The 14910-nt window shown below is 42.5% G+C and overlaps 1 protein-coding gene across 2 annotated transcripts in view; it reads right to left on the bottom strand.

The window, feature by feature from the left end:
* Positions 1-13223, bottom strand: part of PLCXD3 (phosphatidylinositol specific phospholipase C X domain containing 3) — a 168133-nt gene extending 154910 nt beyond the window's left edge. The window contains exon 1 of one of the 2 annotated variants that reach the window (XM_045439315.1): positions 12551-13223. In XM_045439315.1, the coding sequence (XP_045295271.1) occupies positions 12551-12653 (103 nt within the window). In that variant the 5' untranslated portion in view covers positions 12654-13223. The remainder of the gene's footprint in view (positions 1-12550) is intronic. The other variant, XM_045439304.1, reaches the window with a different exon arrangement.
* Between the last annotated feature and the right edge of the window lie 1687 nt (positions 13224-14910).

The raw sequence follows: 14910 nt of genomic DNA, 5'->3' as shown, positions 1-14910 counted from the left end.
GAAAGAATGTCCAATGGAAAAAAGACAGTCTTTTTAACAAATGGTGCTGGGAGATCTGGATAGCAACATGCAGAAGAATGAAACTAGACCACTTTCTTACACTATTCACAAAAATAAACTTAAAATGGATGAAGGACCTGAATGTGAGACAGGAAACCATCAAAACCCTAGAGGAGAAAGCAGGAAAAAACATCTCTGACCTCAGCCACAGCAATTTCTTACTCAACACATCCCCAGAGGCAAGGGAAACAAAAGCAAAAATGAACTACTGGGACCTCATCAAAATAAAAAGCTTCTGCACAGCAAAGGAAACCATCAGCAAAACTAAAAGGCAACCGACAGAATAGGAGAAGATAATTTGCAAATGACATATCAGATAAAGGGTTAGTAGTCAAAATCTATAAAGAACTGATCAAACTCAACACCCAAAAAACAAATAATTCAGTGAAGAAACGGGCAAAAGACATGAATAGACAGTTCAAAGCAGACATCCAGATGGCCAACCGACACATGAAAAAAAGTGAAACATGAAAAAGTGACACATGAAAAAAGCTTAACATCATTCATCATCAGGGAAATACAAATCAAAACCACAATGAGATACCACCTTACACCTGTCAGAATGGCTAACATTAACAACTCAGGCAACAACAGATGTTGGCGAGGATGCAGAGAAAGAGGATCTCTTTTGCATTGTTGGTGGCAATGCAAGCTGGTGCAGCCCCTCTGGAAAACAGTATGGAGGTTCCTCAAAAAACTAAATATAGAACTACCCTATGACCCAGCAATTGCACTACTAGGTATCTATCCAAGGGATACAGGTGTGCTGTTTTGAAGGGACACATGCACCCCAATGTTTATAGAAGCACTATCAACATAGCCAAAGTATGAAAAGAGCCCAAATGGCCATCAATGAATGAATGGATAAAGAAGATGTGGTATGTATATACAATGGAGAATTACTCAGCAATCAAAAAGAATGAAATCTTGCCATTTGCAACTACATGGATGGAACTGGAGGGTATGATGCTAAGTGAAATTAGTCAGTCAGAGAAAGACAAAAATCATGACTTCACTCATATGAGGACTTTAAGACACAGAACAGATGAACACAAGGGAAGGGAAGCAAAAACATAACAGGGAGGGGGACAAAACAGAAGAGACTCATAAATATGGAAAAAAAACTGAGAGTTACTGGAGGGGTTATGGAAGGGGGGATGGGCTAAATGGGTAAGGGTCACTAAGGAATCTACTCCTGAAATCATTGTTGCACTATATGCTAACTAATTTGGATGTAAATTTTTAAAAATAAAAAATTAAATTAAAAAAAAAAAAAAAACAGAAGACATCCAGATGGCCAACAGGCACATGAAAAGATGCTCAATGTCACTCCTCATCAGGGAAATACAAATCAAAACCACACTCAGATACCACCTCACACCAGTCAGGGTGGCTAAAATGAACAAATCAGGAGACTATAGATGCTGGCGAGGATGTGGAGAAACGGGAACCCTCTTGCCCTGTTGGTGGGAATGCAAACTGGTGCAGCCGCTCTGGAAAACAGTGTGGAGGTTCCTCAAAAAATTAAAAATAGATCTACCCTATGACCCAGCAATAGCACTGCTAGGAATTTACCCAAGGGATACAGGAGTGCTGATTCATAGGGGCACTTGTACCCCAATGCACTTTCAACAATAGCCAAATTATGGAAAGAGCCTAAATGTCCATCAACTGACGAATGGATAAAGAAGATGTGGTTTATATATACAATGGAATACTACTTGGCAATGAGAAAGAATGAAATCTGGCCATTTGTAGCAATGTGGATGGAACTGGAGAGTGTTATGCTAAGTGAAATAAGTCAGGCAGAGAAAGACAGATACCATATGTTTTCACTCTTATGTGGATCCTGAGAAACTCAACAGAAGACCAGCAGGGAGGAGACGGGGGAAAAAAAGTTACAGAGAGGGAAGGAGGCAAACCATAAGAGACTCTTAAACACTGAAAATAAACTGAGGGTTGATGGGGGGTTGGGGGAGAGGGGAAAGTGGGTGATGGGCATTGAGGAGGGCACCTGTTGGGATGAGCACCAGGTGTAGTATGGAAACCAATTTGACAATAAATTTCATATTAAAAAAATTTTTTAAATAAAAAATAAATAAATAAATAAATAAACTTCCACATGCAAGAAAGTAATTGAGCAATTAATAGAGTGAAAAGGCTACCTCTGAAATGGGAGAAAATATTTCAAACAATATATCAATAAGGGATTAATTTCTAAAATCTATAATTAACCCCTACAACCAAATAGCAAAATACCAAATAACTTTAAAAATGGCAAAAGACTTGAATAGACAGTTCTCCAAAAAAAGACATAAAAATAGCCAACAGGTATATGAAAAGATGTTCAACATCAGTAATCATCACGGAAATTAAAATCAAAACTGCAATGAGATATCACTTCATACCTGATAGGAAGGTCATTATCAAAGACAACAGAAAATAAATGTTGGTGAAAATGTGGAGAATTGGAACCCTTGTTTACTACTGATGGGACTGTAAAATGATACAGGTGCTACGGAAAACAATATGGCAGATCCTCAAAAAAAATAAAAACAGAACTACTATAAGAACCAGCAATTCCATGTTTGGGTATTTATCAAAAAAAAACTGAAATAAGGATATTAAAGAGATACTAGCATTCCCATGTTCCTTGTACCATTATTCACAACAGCCAAGATGTAGAAACAACCCTACTGTCCATCAATGGATGAACAGATAAATATAATGTAGAATATACATACAATGCAATATTACTCAGCCATAAAAATGAAGGAAATACTGTCATATGCTGAATGAAACCTGAGGACATTATGGTAAGTGAAATAAGCCAGATACAGAAGACAAATACTACATTCAAATGGCATCAAGTAGTCAAACCCATCAAAGCAAAAGTAGAATGGTGGTTGCCAGGGGTGGTGGAGGGAGGAAATGGGGAGTTGTTATTTGACGGATATAAAACTTGAGTCATGCAAGATGAAAAAGTTCTAGAGATATACTACACACCACTATATTTATAGCTAATAATACTATACACTTAAAAACAAGGTTAATCTCATGTTGTGTGTTTTTTACCACAATTTTTTTAAGTGCCATAAGAAGCCAAAGGAAGAACATGTCTAAGAAAGGATATGGGGTCAAACACATCAAATGATTTTGAAAGATCAAATAAGATGATATAGAATTAACCATTAGCTTTGGCAAAATACAGATCACTGACAAACGTGATAAAAGCAATTTTAGTGCCAGTGGTAGGGAAATAATGAGATTAGCATGGAATAAAGAGAGAAAAGGAAGAAACTTCAAGACAGAGGAGTTGTTTTTACAAATATCAGAGAGAAATAGTACAGTGGAGAGAGAGGCTGGTATGGAGCCAGAGGACTTTTTTTTTAAGAGGGGCAATAATAACATATGTTTGTATACTGACTGGAGTGATCCAGTAGAGGTAGAGAAAAATAATGACACAGGAGAGAGAGAGGGGATGAATTTGGGAGTAAACTCTGAGGAGATTTAAGTGGATGTGATCCAGACCACAAGTAGAGAAGATGGACTTAGGGAGGAACATATCCAGGGCTTTCTCTTACATAAAGAAAAAGCAGAATGTGTAGAAACCAGTGCAGGTAGGTTGCTGGGTTAATGATGGGAAACTGAGGAAGTTCTTCTCTGTACGTATATTGTGTGTGTGTGTGTGTGTGTGTGTGTGTGCGCGCGCGCGCGTGTGTGTGTGTGTGTGTGTGTGTGTGTGTAAAACATAAGATGAGGTCCTAAGTTTAGAGTGAGGTGGGAAGGAGCAAGTTGATTTGAGGAGCAAGAAGAAATATGAAATTATCATCTTAGAGAACAGGGAAACTAATTTACTGGGGATGTACAATAAGATATACGGTCAGAAATTTCTAGTGAGTTGAGGCATCCAGGCTATGTAATTTTTCCACCAGTAATGTTTAGCCACTGAAGTTTTCTGGGATTTAAATAAGTTTAAAAAAAAATAGAGGTTAATGAAGTTGAAGCTTTTCCAGGTAAGCAGATAGAAAGAGTGAGATAAGAGAACTAAGGACATTTTCAAGACTGGGGCTCTAATGCTGGACCCAAGGAATTTGAACAGATACAAGGAGAAATAAGGACCTGAGGGTGTGATTAAGTCTAAACAAAACAGTTCTGTAGCCTTCCCTTCTAGCAACTTTCAAGTCAGTATCTTCACATCCCCCTGACCACCTACCCCAACCCCCAAACACCACCTCTCCCCTACCCTTTCCTGGGAGAAAAGCTCAGGGCAAGACATGGCAAGAGTATGTTCAGAGCTAACTCTACAAAAGGCAGCCCTGGACTTCCTTCTCCTCCTCTTCCTCCCCTTGCCCCTCCTCCTTCCATAGTGCAATGTGGCCTGAGACATGCATTGAGATAAGTTCCCATTTGCCCATTAGGACACCTTCAAGCACATCTTCCTCTTCGCCACCCAAGAAGCCAGAGGGAACCTCCAGGAAAGCCTAGCAGGCAACTAAGATTATCCATTCATCTTAGTCCACTTTTCTTCATGAAGTAAATTCTCCAAGTAGATCAAGGAACACAACTATCATTTATAATGTTGACTAAGGATAAACATAGCTGCTTCCTAAAAATTAATTCACAGGAAGAATTCTATGTGAAACATAGTATTGGCTGGCATTTAAGATAGAGTGGTAACAGAGCTGTCCATTCCCAGGGTCTGTGATGAAAGATAGGAACATAACAAGAGCACATCTAACAAATCAATGTGCCATCTGCTTCAGTACCTGGCCTCCGGAGGTGACTAATCCTGGCTGCTTCTCAAGAATGTTTAACCATCTCCTCCTGCCCCTCTTCCTGACCCATCTTCCTCTCTTAATAGAGCATAATAAAAACATATGGCTCTGTAGAAAGCTTCTGGCAGCAGAATTCCATGTGAACCATGCTAAATTTCTCTCTCACTTTTTCCTGCCTTCTGGAATATGCGATTTAGGCATTTTTCTGGCCCCCAATCTTCTAAGATGGATCCTAACCCCACCCAGAGAAGGAGAAATAAGAGAATATATAAACTTCTTGAAACGATCAAGTCCCATGATTGTATCCAGAAGTTCCTTGAGTGCTCATCAAGATGACATGTTCTCTGGTTTCCCCAAACTAATGCTTTTAGGTAAGAGGCAGCTTCATTAGTCGTAATAGGTAAAAAATTTCTATATTAACAGAGCGGACTCCTTTGATCAACAATAAAACGTGTGTATACATATCTATGTATGCATGAGATTTAAACTTTTCTTTAAGGCTCAGAGTACATCACTCTACTATTCTGCTTTCAAACAACAGCAGTGTCAGCAATTACTTTAGGTATGTCAGTTTATTTGGCTCTATTTACATTGTTCCAGGCTGCTCACCAAAAACAATATAGACCCCAGCTGCATTCCTACTCTGGACCCGTCCAGAGGAAGGATTAATTAGGTAGCACCCACCAGAGGTCTACTTACAGGGCAGAGGGAAAAGACAAGCTTCTTGGAAAAATAAAGTCGATAACCACTATATGTGTGTACACACACACATGTACATGGAGAGTGGGCTAAAATTGAGAATAATTCACAGTAAGGAACAAAGTCTATCCTACATATTATCTTCTATTTTATAAACTCATACCTGAGTTCTAGGGTAAGGGGGCAACAACAAAAGAATCAATATAAATTCAGAAAGCTCTTTTGCTGACATCCCTACTAGGCAAAAATATTAAAAGTTTCTGTCAATGTTGGCATTCGTAGCTCAAGCAGTGATGGCAGACCAGGTCAGAAGTTGGCATCAGCAGCTTCCACAATAGGGAAACCAGTTCTGGGAGCCTCTGACCACAGTGGAATCCAGGGCCTTTTTTACACACTAACATCCTCAACGTTGGGCCTCTGCAGACATAGCTCTGGCCATGGCGGGATTGTCAGCAGTAGTGGTATTGTGGGTATAAAAATTGTGGAAGCACAAGTCCTGTAGATGTCCAATCAGCAAAAGTGACAACTCCTTAAAGTGTCCTCAAAACAGGAAAGAAGAAAAATGGTGGATACCATGTATGTGGTAGCCCCCAAAATCAGCTTATAAAGCATACTTAAGAATTTTACCAGAGATTTCTAGAACTATGTGGAAGTCCGTTAAAGAGGTGTCTGGGAAGTATCAAAACAGACAATTTCCCCATGATTCTGATTTTACTTTGGGAGTGGCAGGGTTTAGGAAACCCTACCTTCTGTGTCCCTGGGTCTTCTTTTGTTAGTCTTCCCCCATGAATATTCCCTATGTTACTGCTGATATATGACACTCAGCAGTCATATTCCTCTTCTTTGTAATTCACTCTCTATTTGGATTGGGTAGGGTTGGCATCAAATATGAGAAAATAAACTCTAAGTAAAGATATGAGAAATTTGCATAAGGGTAAAGTGTGTAAGCCTTAACCTGTAAACATTGTGTTATTCATTGAAGCAATGTGAGGATTTTTAAAAATTTTAACTGTTTTAGAACACAGATTATGTTCAATAACTAAAATTCAAGTGAATTATAACCATATTTATATATCTATTCCATGTCAACCATGCTTCAAACAAATGAGGCATGGTTTGCAAAATAAACAAGATCAATCATTTCCTTTTTTTTAAGTTTATTTATTTATTTTGAGAGAGAGAGCACACGCTGGGAGGGGCAGAGAGGAGAGAGAGAATCTCAAGCAGGCTTCACACCATCAGCACAGAGCCCAATGTGGAGCTCGAACTCAAAAACCATGAGATCGTGACCTGAGCGGAGATCAAGAGTCAGACACTTAACCGACTGTGCCACCCAGGCACCCCTCAATCATTTCCTTTTTAATAAAACATCAATTTATTGTTCACCTATGGTTTTGATGGCTTTCTGATGTTGATAATTTAACACATTTTGCATTCATGATACCACTATTACTCAAGAGCAACACTGAAAAGTTCTAGCTTATAGATAAATTGAGTGTATCTGTAACCTATAAATACAACAATAGTAGCTGAACCTGTAACATAACGAAGAATGACACCAATGGACAACGAACCAACACAGGGTTGTTTCCTAAATTGTCATTAGTGACCACAAGCATCACCAGATAGGATGATTTTAAGTGCTGTTGATGGCTGATAGCAGTACTTTAAGGAAATGAGGGGAAAGGTTTTACATTTATCACAGCGACCTAATTTGAACACTTAGGTAGCAATTAAGTCACATTTATGTTGAAGGTGCATGAGGAACTATAATATCAGCTTATCAGTATGTTCCCAACCTGGGCCATTAGCCTGGAGTCAAATACCCATATTCTGGCTCTAAGCCTGATTATAAATTGGAACGCTCATAAATAGACTGCATAGTCCAATAGAAAGAGCTTACTCAAAAATGTATATTTAAATTTGGCTCTGCCACTTACATAAAGGATCTCTTTAAAGCTACCCTAAAGCAGTGTTTTTCAAACTTTAAATGTGTATATAACAAGACCTGGGGAGGGGAGCACCTGGGTGGCTCAGTTGGTTAAGTGTCCAACTTCGGCTCAAGTCATGATCTCACAGTTTGTGGGTTGGAGCTCCGCGACAGGGATCTGTGCTGACAGCTTGGAGCCTGGAGCCTGCTTCAGATTCTGTGTCTCCCTCTCTCTCTGCTCCTCCCCCGCTGTGCGCTCTCTCTCACGCTCTCTCTCAAAAATAAATAAACATTAAAAAAAAAAAAAAAACAAGACCTGGGGATCACATAAAATGCTCATTGTAATTAAACTGGTCTGAGGGGTAGAGTCTGAGCTCCATTTCTACAAGCTCCCCTATTCCTTCCCTGCTTCCTGGACCAACTTTGAGTGGCAAAGCCTTGGAGGGTTACTGATAGAACATGTAGAAAACACGTATGTACATGAGAAAGCATTTTGTAAAATGGCATCAGGATCACTTTATATTAAAAGTTGGTGATTCAGTTCAACTCATCAAGAAAAGTCCTAGAATAAACTATGTTCCAGATATTTAATTTTTCCTTTTTAGCAAAATCAAAAACAAAACTGGGAATTGGAAAGGCAACACAAGAAAGATATTCATCCTAAACAATTTTGTTGCTTTTGTTTGCTTTCCAGGATTAATCTCAGTGTCACCATCCTGACTAAAATTATAGGGGAAAAAACTTGCTTTTTAAAAGAAATTTGTACAATTAGACCCAATCCTAGATACGTCCTGTAGATGGTCTCATCCCAATCAAAACAGAAATAGTAAGTTACAAGGAAAAGGAAAAAGACAGCTGGCTCCAGAAATACTGGCAACAAGAAGAGATCGTTGTAGGGAAAGACATTAAAAACTAATAAAAGCAGACACAAGAACACAGAAATCAGGACCATATAAACATCTAATTTCTCTAAGTAAAACTGCTCTTTTTCATTGCCATTGGCATTTTCTGGAAGAAATGAACAAAATCAACAGCATGATTATTGATTTCCAAAGTATTTCTGTGTTCCTTATCGAAAGTTTAAACATTGGTTTAAACCCTGACCTGTGTACACAGAGGGCAGGAAAGACCAAAGAAAGAAGCAGCCCCCCCCCCACCAGCCTGGTAGGTGGCAAGTTTAGTAAAGCAAGAGAACCTACATACAAGGCTTGTCTTCAGTGGCCTCAAGAAGAGTACATCTTTGCACCCACTCACCAGAATCTTAGAGGCCTTACCCAGATTCAGTCACGTGTACTGCCAGATGGTCTCAATAACAACTTACTCTCTTAAGGCAGCATCCTTGAAAAGGGCTCCAGGTGTGGAAAACACATTCCAAGGATAGGGGTGGGGTAAGGAGCCTCTGATTGTGGGGTCCATCTTGAGGTCTCCACTTCTCCATGAACTCCTCCAACGCCAAGGAAACATACATCCTGAGTTCCAATACCACATATTTTAGCCCATCATTCATTGTCACTTGGTCAGTTTGCTGCATTATGTGAAGAAGATTTTCATCACATATCAGAAAACGCACAGCCGATCCCTCCCATGGAATAATAAAACCCTTCCCAATGTTTCAAATTTTGGACAGAATGACTACCTATCATACACCCAGATCACTAACACTTTACCCAGATCAAGCAACAGCTTACTTGCTCCAATGATGGATCTCTTTACCATGGTTCTGGAGGCACCATGATTATAGAGTTAGAATTCTACTGTAATGATGCCAGAAATTCATCAGGCTCGCTCTCACCTGAATTTTATAGTCTGTCTTTCTGTTTGCATCTCTGTCGATACTCTCTCACCTGCCCATAGTGAGAGGAAGTATCATTCAGAACCCAAAATGCCAGGATATTGTTTAAAGAAACATGTATGAATGAAAATTTAGTTTGGTGTCATCAGAGGCTGGAAGAAATGACGAATGAGACTAAAATCTGAGTAACTGTCAATGTATTCTGACAGTACCATTCTTTTGAAAAGTAGACTGGAAGTAAAAACTACTAATACTAACTTAATTCCTTAGGCCAGTCAATACCAAATCATGACGCCATTTAAATGCAAAACAGCCAGTAAGTGATTTGGTTCTGAAAGCATTAAAGACGCAGATAGGAGAGAAATGTTTAGAGATGCCAGAACTGCACTCATGGTGGGGAATATCACGCACCTGCATATTGTTCTTTGCACTAGCCCTGAATAATCTGGGTCAGCTGCCCCAAGAGTGTAGCCTCATTATCAAGCAGCTCTTCACTCTCTGGTTGCTTCACCTAAGAAAACCTGAACTTAGTGGATGACCGAGCAGGCGTTCCCTTCCACAGAAACACTTGTATGGTGCATCAGGAGTGGTTTTAAATGGTGGAGATAATTACTTAATTCAAGCTGCAGCAACTGGCCAAGTAAACATGTAGCAGCCAGGAAGCTATTAGCATGATTTTAAGGCAATTATTCCATTAGTGTTTAATAGTCTCCAATTAGTCTTCTGTATCAAAGTTTGAATGTCTTTTTTCCTCCAAAAATTCTCACAGTTGAGCAATGCAGAAAAGTACCAAACCCATTTTTACACCTAGATTTATATGTATGGATCTACCAAACCTACTTTACAAAATCCTGGGGAAATTCAAGGGTGTGGATTTGGCAAAACATTTTTTTTTTCTCAGAAGTATTGGGGGTGAGAATGGGATGCTTTGCAGGGGATTCGCTTTGAGTATAATATTAAGAAGGGCTGGGAAAGCAGTGAAAATTCCCACTGTGTCCAATGCCACAGCCCCTCTAGTACTATATTCAAAATGGGTCTCATGTGAAGCCTCCCAGTCTCACCCCCAATGCCTCTACTGGAAGACAAGCAGAATATCAAAGTCTCTGACCTCAGGTTTCACTTTGACCCATGGGAAGAAAAGGAAAATTGCCCTGTATCCTGCTAATGCCTCGTTCCTTGTCCCCTCACCCTGGTTAGTAGTTCTTGCCACTGAGTCATCCCGATACAAATCCCAATGCGTTTCCCTATTAAAAGTCTTAGGAGACTTTCCCCAAGGACCACTTTAGGGGTCAGATCATTTATCTGATGGTACATCATTTGCCTTCACTGAGCTGCATCTACGAAATGGAGTTAATAGAACCAGTGTGCTTCATGAGGTTTGGGGAAGGATTATGTGATCTGGTGTAAATACTACGGCTTTGAAAGGTGAAGAATTAGAGAAATGTAATATAGATTCTGACATAGTATCATACCATCCCTCAGAACTAGCAGTGTGAACTTAGGCTTTGAAACCCCCTGCATATCTGGTGAGTCATCTATCAGAAGGCTGGCTGGCATCAGAGTCCTTGCCTTTATTACTTTCTATGTGTACAGAAATGCTCAGGTGAGATCATATGAAAGCAACCGTCTACGAGCCAAATAAAAAGCAAGAAAAGATAGGAACGCCTGTGGAAGTGAGAGTGAAATTTTGCCAACAAAGTTGTGCACTTTCTATCGTCTCCTTCAAAAGAGCAATCTGGAGGCTCACCCGGGTCTCAGGGTAAGTGCAGGGTGTAGAAGCTGGGTTGTTCTTTTCCTCGGAGATACCTGGGCTCTTGGGAAGCAACCTCTTGAAGAAGGGCAAAAGGAGACAAACCCTTCCTTCAGGGGTTGGCCCTCAGAATGCAACCTGTGCCTGTCCTAGGAGCCAAACATCCACTTGACTAACGACCACTGATTTGAGTTACTGATCAATTCCAGCGCTGCTGGCTAGATAGAGCCTGTTGGGATTTTTCAAAAGAACCCTTCTCTCTTGTTTTTTCTCCTTTCCTCTTTATTATGTCTTCCTCCAGTGGCTGAGAGGGGGCGCTGGATGGGGCAGGTCAAGAGGAGATAGACCAGAAGGGTGAACTTGATAACCAGGCTGAGCTCTGGGCTAGGGATGGACTACCTTTGGGTAAATTGTCCTTTAGCCGGGTCCTGGAGGGATCAGACATCTGCACCCGCAGCCCCAGTGAAGAGTCAAATTGGTAACCAAGTATGGCCGTGGCCCCAGCTCTCACCGTAGTAGTCCGCCCTGAAATGTCCCTCTCTCTTGCACACCTGAGCTAGGGGCTACTGAGCGCTCCCGCCCCAGAAAGCTGCCTGGTTCTCTGGTCTAAACCGCGCGCGCCATGCTGAAGACTCTGGGTCCCTCGCGTCTCTTCCTCGCTTTGCCGGACTTCCTTCTAGGCTGTCTGGACGCTCGCACTGTCCGCTTTTTCACCTTTGGTTGGCCAGTTCATCGCACCCTCGGCCGCCGCTCACGCAGGTTTCCCTGCTGGGCTTCTGTCCCAAGCAACAGACGCTCGGTCCGCAAGGGTTTGCTTTCCTGACCCGGGCGCTACACGACGCTAACAGCACTCGCAACGCAATCCAGACGGTGACCACGCGGCCAAGCCCGCCGGGTCCACGCAAACCGGGAAGCGGCGCCCCTCCGCCCCTCGCTCCCTTCAGCTCCCCGTCAAGGGCAGTGGTCACGCCGCCGCGGGTCCCCGAACTTTCATCGCTCTTCGGGAAGCGCTTTGTCTCTTTAAAGGAGACTGGGGACGAATATTAATGGTTCGGGTAGGTTCTAACCGAGAATCTACCAAATCCGCTCGACTCCGTGACAGGGATGGAGTCGGAGGTCCACGAGCCGGAGCCGGAGCCGAGCCCTCGGACGCCAGCTCGCGCTCCCCGCGCACTGTCACCCCGCAGACCCAGAAATCGCCCCCGCCCCCCCCCAACCCCGAGTCTGGGAGGAAACCCGTGGGAGGGGGCACGAGGAGGACCCTAGGGCCGAGGCTTCCCCCTGCCCCAGTCCTCTCGCACAGCCTGCCTGCTTCCACAGCCCAGTGCAACAGCAGTCACCTTGACTCGCCGCGCCACGGTCCCCAGAGGTTTGCAAAACGCCAGGAGGCCCGAGGCTCCCAGCGCGCGCTCGCCTGGCCGGAGACCCACCCCTGGGGACGAGCTCCTCTCCCTCGGGCAGCGTGGCAAGTTACCACTTCGTGGCAGATCATGCAGGGCGGGGCGGGTGGAGCGCCCCGTCGGCAGCCTCTGCGCGCCTACCTGGGATGGCTAAATTGGTGAGGGGGATGCTGTGGATGCTGTCCGGCAGAGTTGCCATCCAGTCGGCGAATTTCAGCTCGCTCTTCCCCTGAGACGAGGCCATCGTGCCGGTCGGCGTGCCGCGCGCTGGTCCCCACACTCCCGGGCAGGCTGGCAGGCTGCTGCCGCTAATCCAGTGTTTGCTCCGGCCCCGCTAGAGTTTACACTCCGCTCTGCGCCACACCCACAGGATGGCGCAGACACATGCTAATTTTAATAATTATTCAAAACACCCCGTGCTCCCCTAGTGCCTCCGCCAGACTCCGCCGGAGCTTTTGTTCCTGACGTCCGTGCTCGGCTTTCTGCTCTCTCCCCTCCCTCCCCGCCTCCCTCCTCCCGTCTTATCCCTCCTATGCGTCTCTGCCTTTTCTCGCCATTCTGCAGCTTTCCTTGGCTTCTTTGTAACTTGGTTCACCCAGCTGCTTTGCCCAGGGTCTTGCTCGGCCCTTTGATGTGACTTCCTGGTCCAGTCTGGACGAAAGACAGTCCGGTGGTTGAAGCTAAAATCCTAGTGGACTTGGGATGCTATCGCCTCCTGGGGAGCAGACTCGCCTACTGGCTCTCAGGACTTTCCATTCTTACCAAAGAGCTTTCCTTTTTTATAAGCTACAACAGGTTGTGCCTCTCCTCAGCCGGAGCCCACAGCCCTGCGTATAACAAAATGGTGGTCTTTAATCACCATTTGCCTAATTTGGGGAATGGTTGGCAATTGTGCGGTAGGCAAAGAGCAGTAAATTCCAGGTGGTTCCTACTTAATTCCTGATACCCTGTTCCAGACGTTTCAAGGTAAAGAAGCATTTCAACCCCTTCGTTTCTGGGATGAGAAATCTGCTATCGCCATGGGAAAGCTATGTCCTCTGTCTCGTTTTCACGGCACTCAGGACAAGGCTAAAGCCCAATGATAGAAGAAAATCACATTTCCTGGTGACATACTGTGATTATTGCCAGTACCATTTGGTGGAATTTATTTGGCAACGTTCAAAATGATTTATGCGATTGTCTGATCTTTCATTCCTTGGCAGACTAGAGAGATGTGTCTCTCTCAGGAGAAATCACTCATTGAGCCTCCAAAGAACTGTCTTGGTCCACCTGCTCTCAGATGAGAAAGAGAAGGGAAAGTTTTACAAACATGATGAGTCTGAGGATGGCCTGAGGAATGTATAAGTGATGCACTGAAAATTGGCTAGGTCTTTGCAACCCAGAGAATGTAGATGCAACACGGTACCTCTGTTCTGTGATCCAGTGGTGTGTAAATCCTGTTCCTAAAGTAAATGCTATTCGGTTGGGGAAATGAAAACAAGGTGAGAGAGCTGTCAAACCTGGGAATGATCATTTCATTTCAGTAAACCCTACAGCACTAAAAACCACAACTAAAGCTTGTTTATCGTATGAAGATGCATGGCCCAAAGAATATTGACTCCAAATGGGGAGCACTGGGAGAAGGTTGGAGAGAAGAGATCAGTCCCCATCCTTGTGATCAAATTTTCCATTCCTGCTTAGAATCAGTTCATAGCTTCAAGAAGACATGGCAGGGTTATCTTTAAGAATAAGGTAGAAACGTCCTGGGATTTCTTTTCCTAAGGCAAATCTTAATATTCTTGCTAGCCTAGTAGGAGCCCACATATCCTTTTGATTAGAGTGAAGAATTTAGCTCACCATTAGATTCTGCAAATACCACCCTTCTGACTAATGTTGGTGCTCTGTGGGCATCAAGGCAGGGCCATGAGGGGAGCTCAGATCTGGGAATCAGTTGCTCTGTCTCTGAGTATGTTGGGCAAGTCTTCTAGTCTCTGTCAGCCCTAGTTATCTCCATTATAAAATAGTGATAATAACTCAGAGATGTGTAGTAAATCTTCTAGGGGCATATATGAAAAGCTTTGTTATCAGCAAAGCAGCATATGAAATGTGAGATTTATGTTTATTCAGACAATAACATATGTCTATTTTATTGCCTTTTCTATAATTACAGAGTATTCATCTTCAAGAGAATGAAATAATTATTGAATCTTGGGAATATTTTTTAATAGGATACACTTTAAAAATATGCCCTGCTCAAGTATGTTGAACTTATGTGTCTCTAAAAATTTACAAACATTTTTTATTATTTTTTTTCAATGAAACCACTTCAAATGTTGAGGAAAGTTGTCTCTATAAGGAATTGTACACTGTATCTTTTGGTAAAGCAAACAATCCCTCTCCTATTTTATCTGCTTTAAATTCCAGAATTTTTAATATATTGATTTTGCATAAAACTTCACATTTCTCAGCATGCAATCCACCAGAAAGGACAGGGTTGAAAGTTGATAGTTCTGAATTTCTTT

Source organism: Leopardus geoffroyi, chromosome A1 (genome assembly GCF_018350155.1).
Source record: "Leopardus geoffroyi isolate Oge1 chromosome A1, O.geoffroyi_Oge1_pat1.0, whole genome shotgun sequence".
In the NCBI taxonomy this organism is placed as follows: Eukaryota; Metazoa; Chordata; class Mammalia; order Carnivora; family Felidae; genus Leopardus; species Leopardus geoffroyi.
This window is presented reverse-complemented; position numbering and strand designations above follow the sequence as displayed.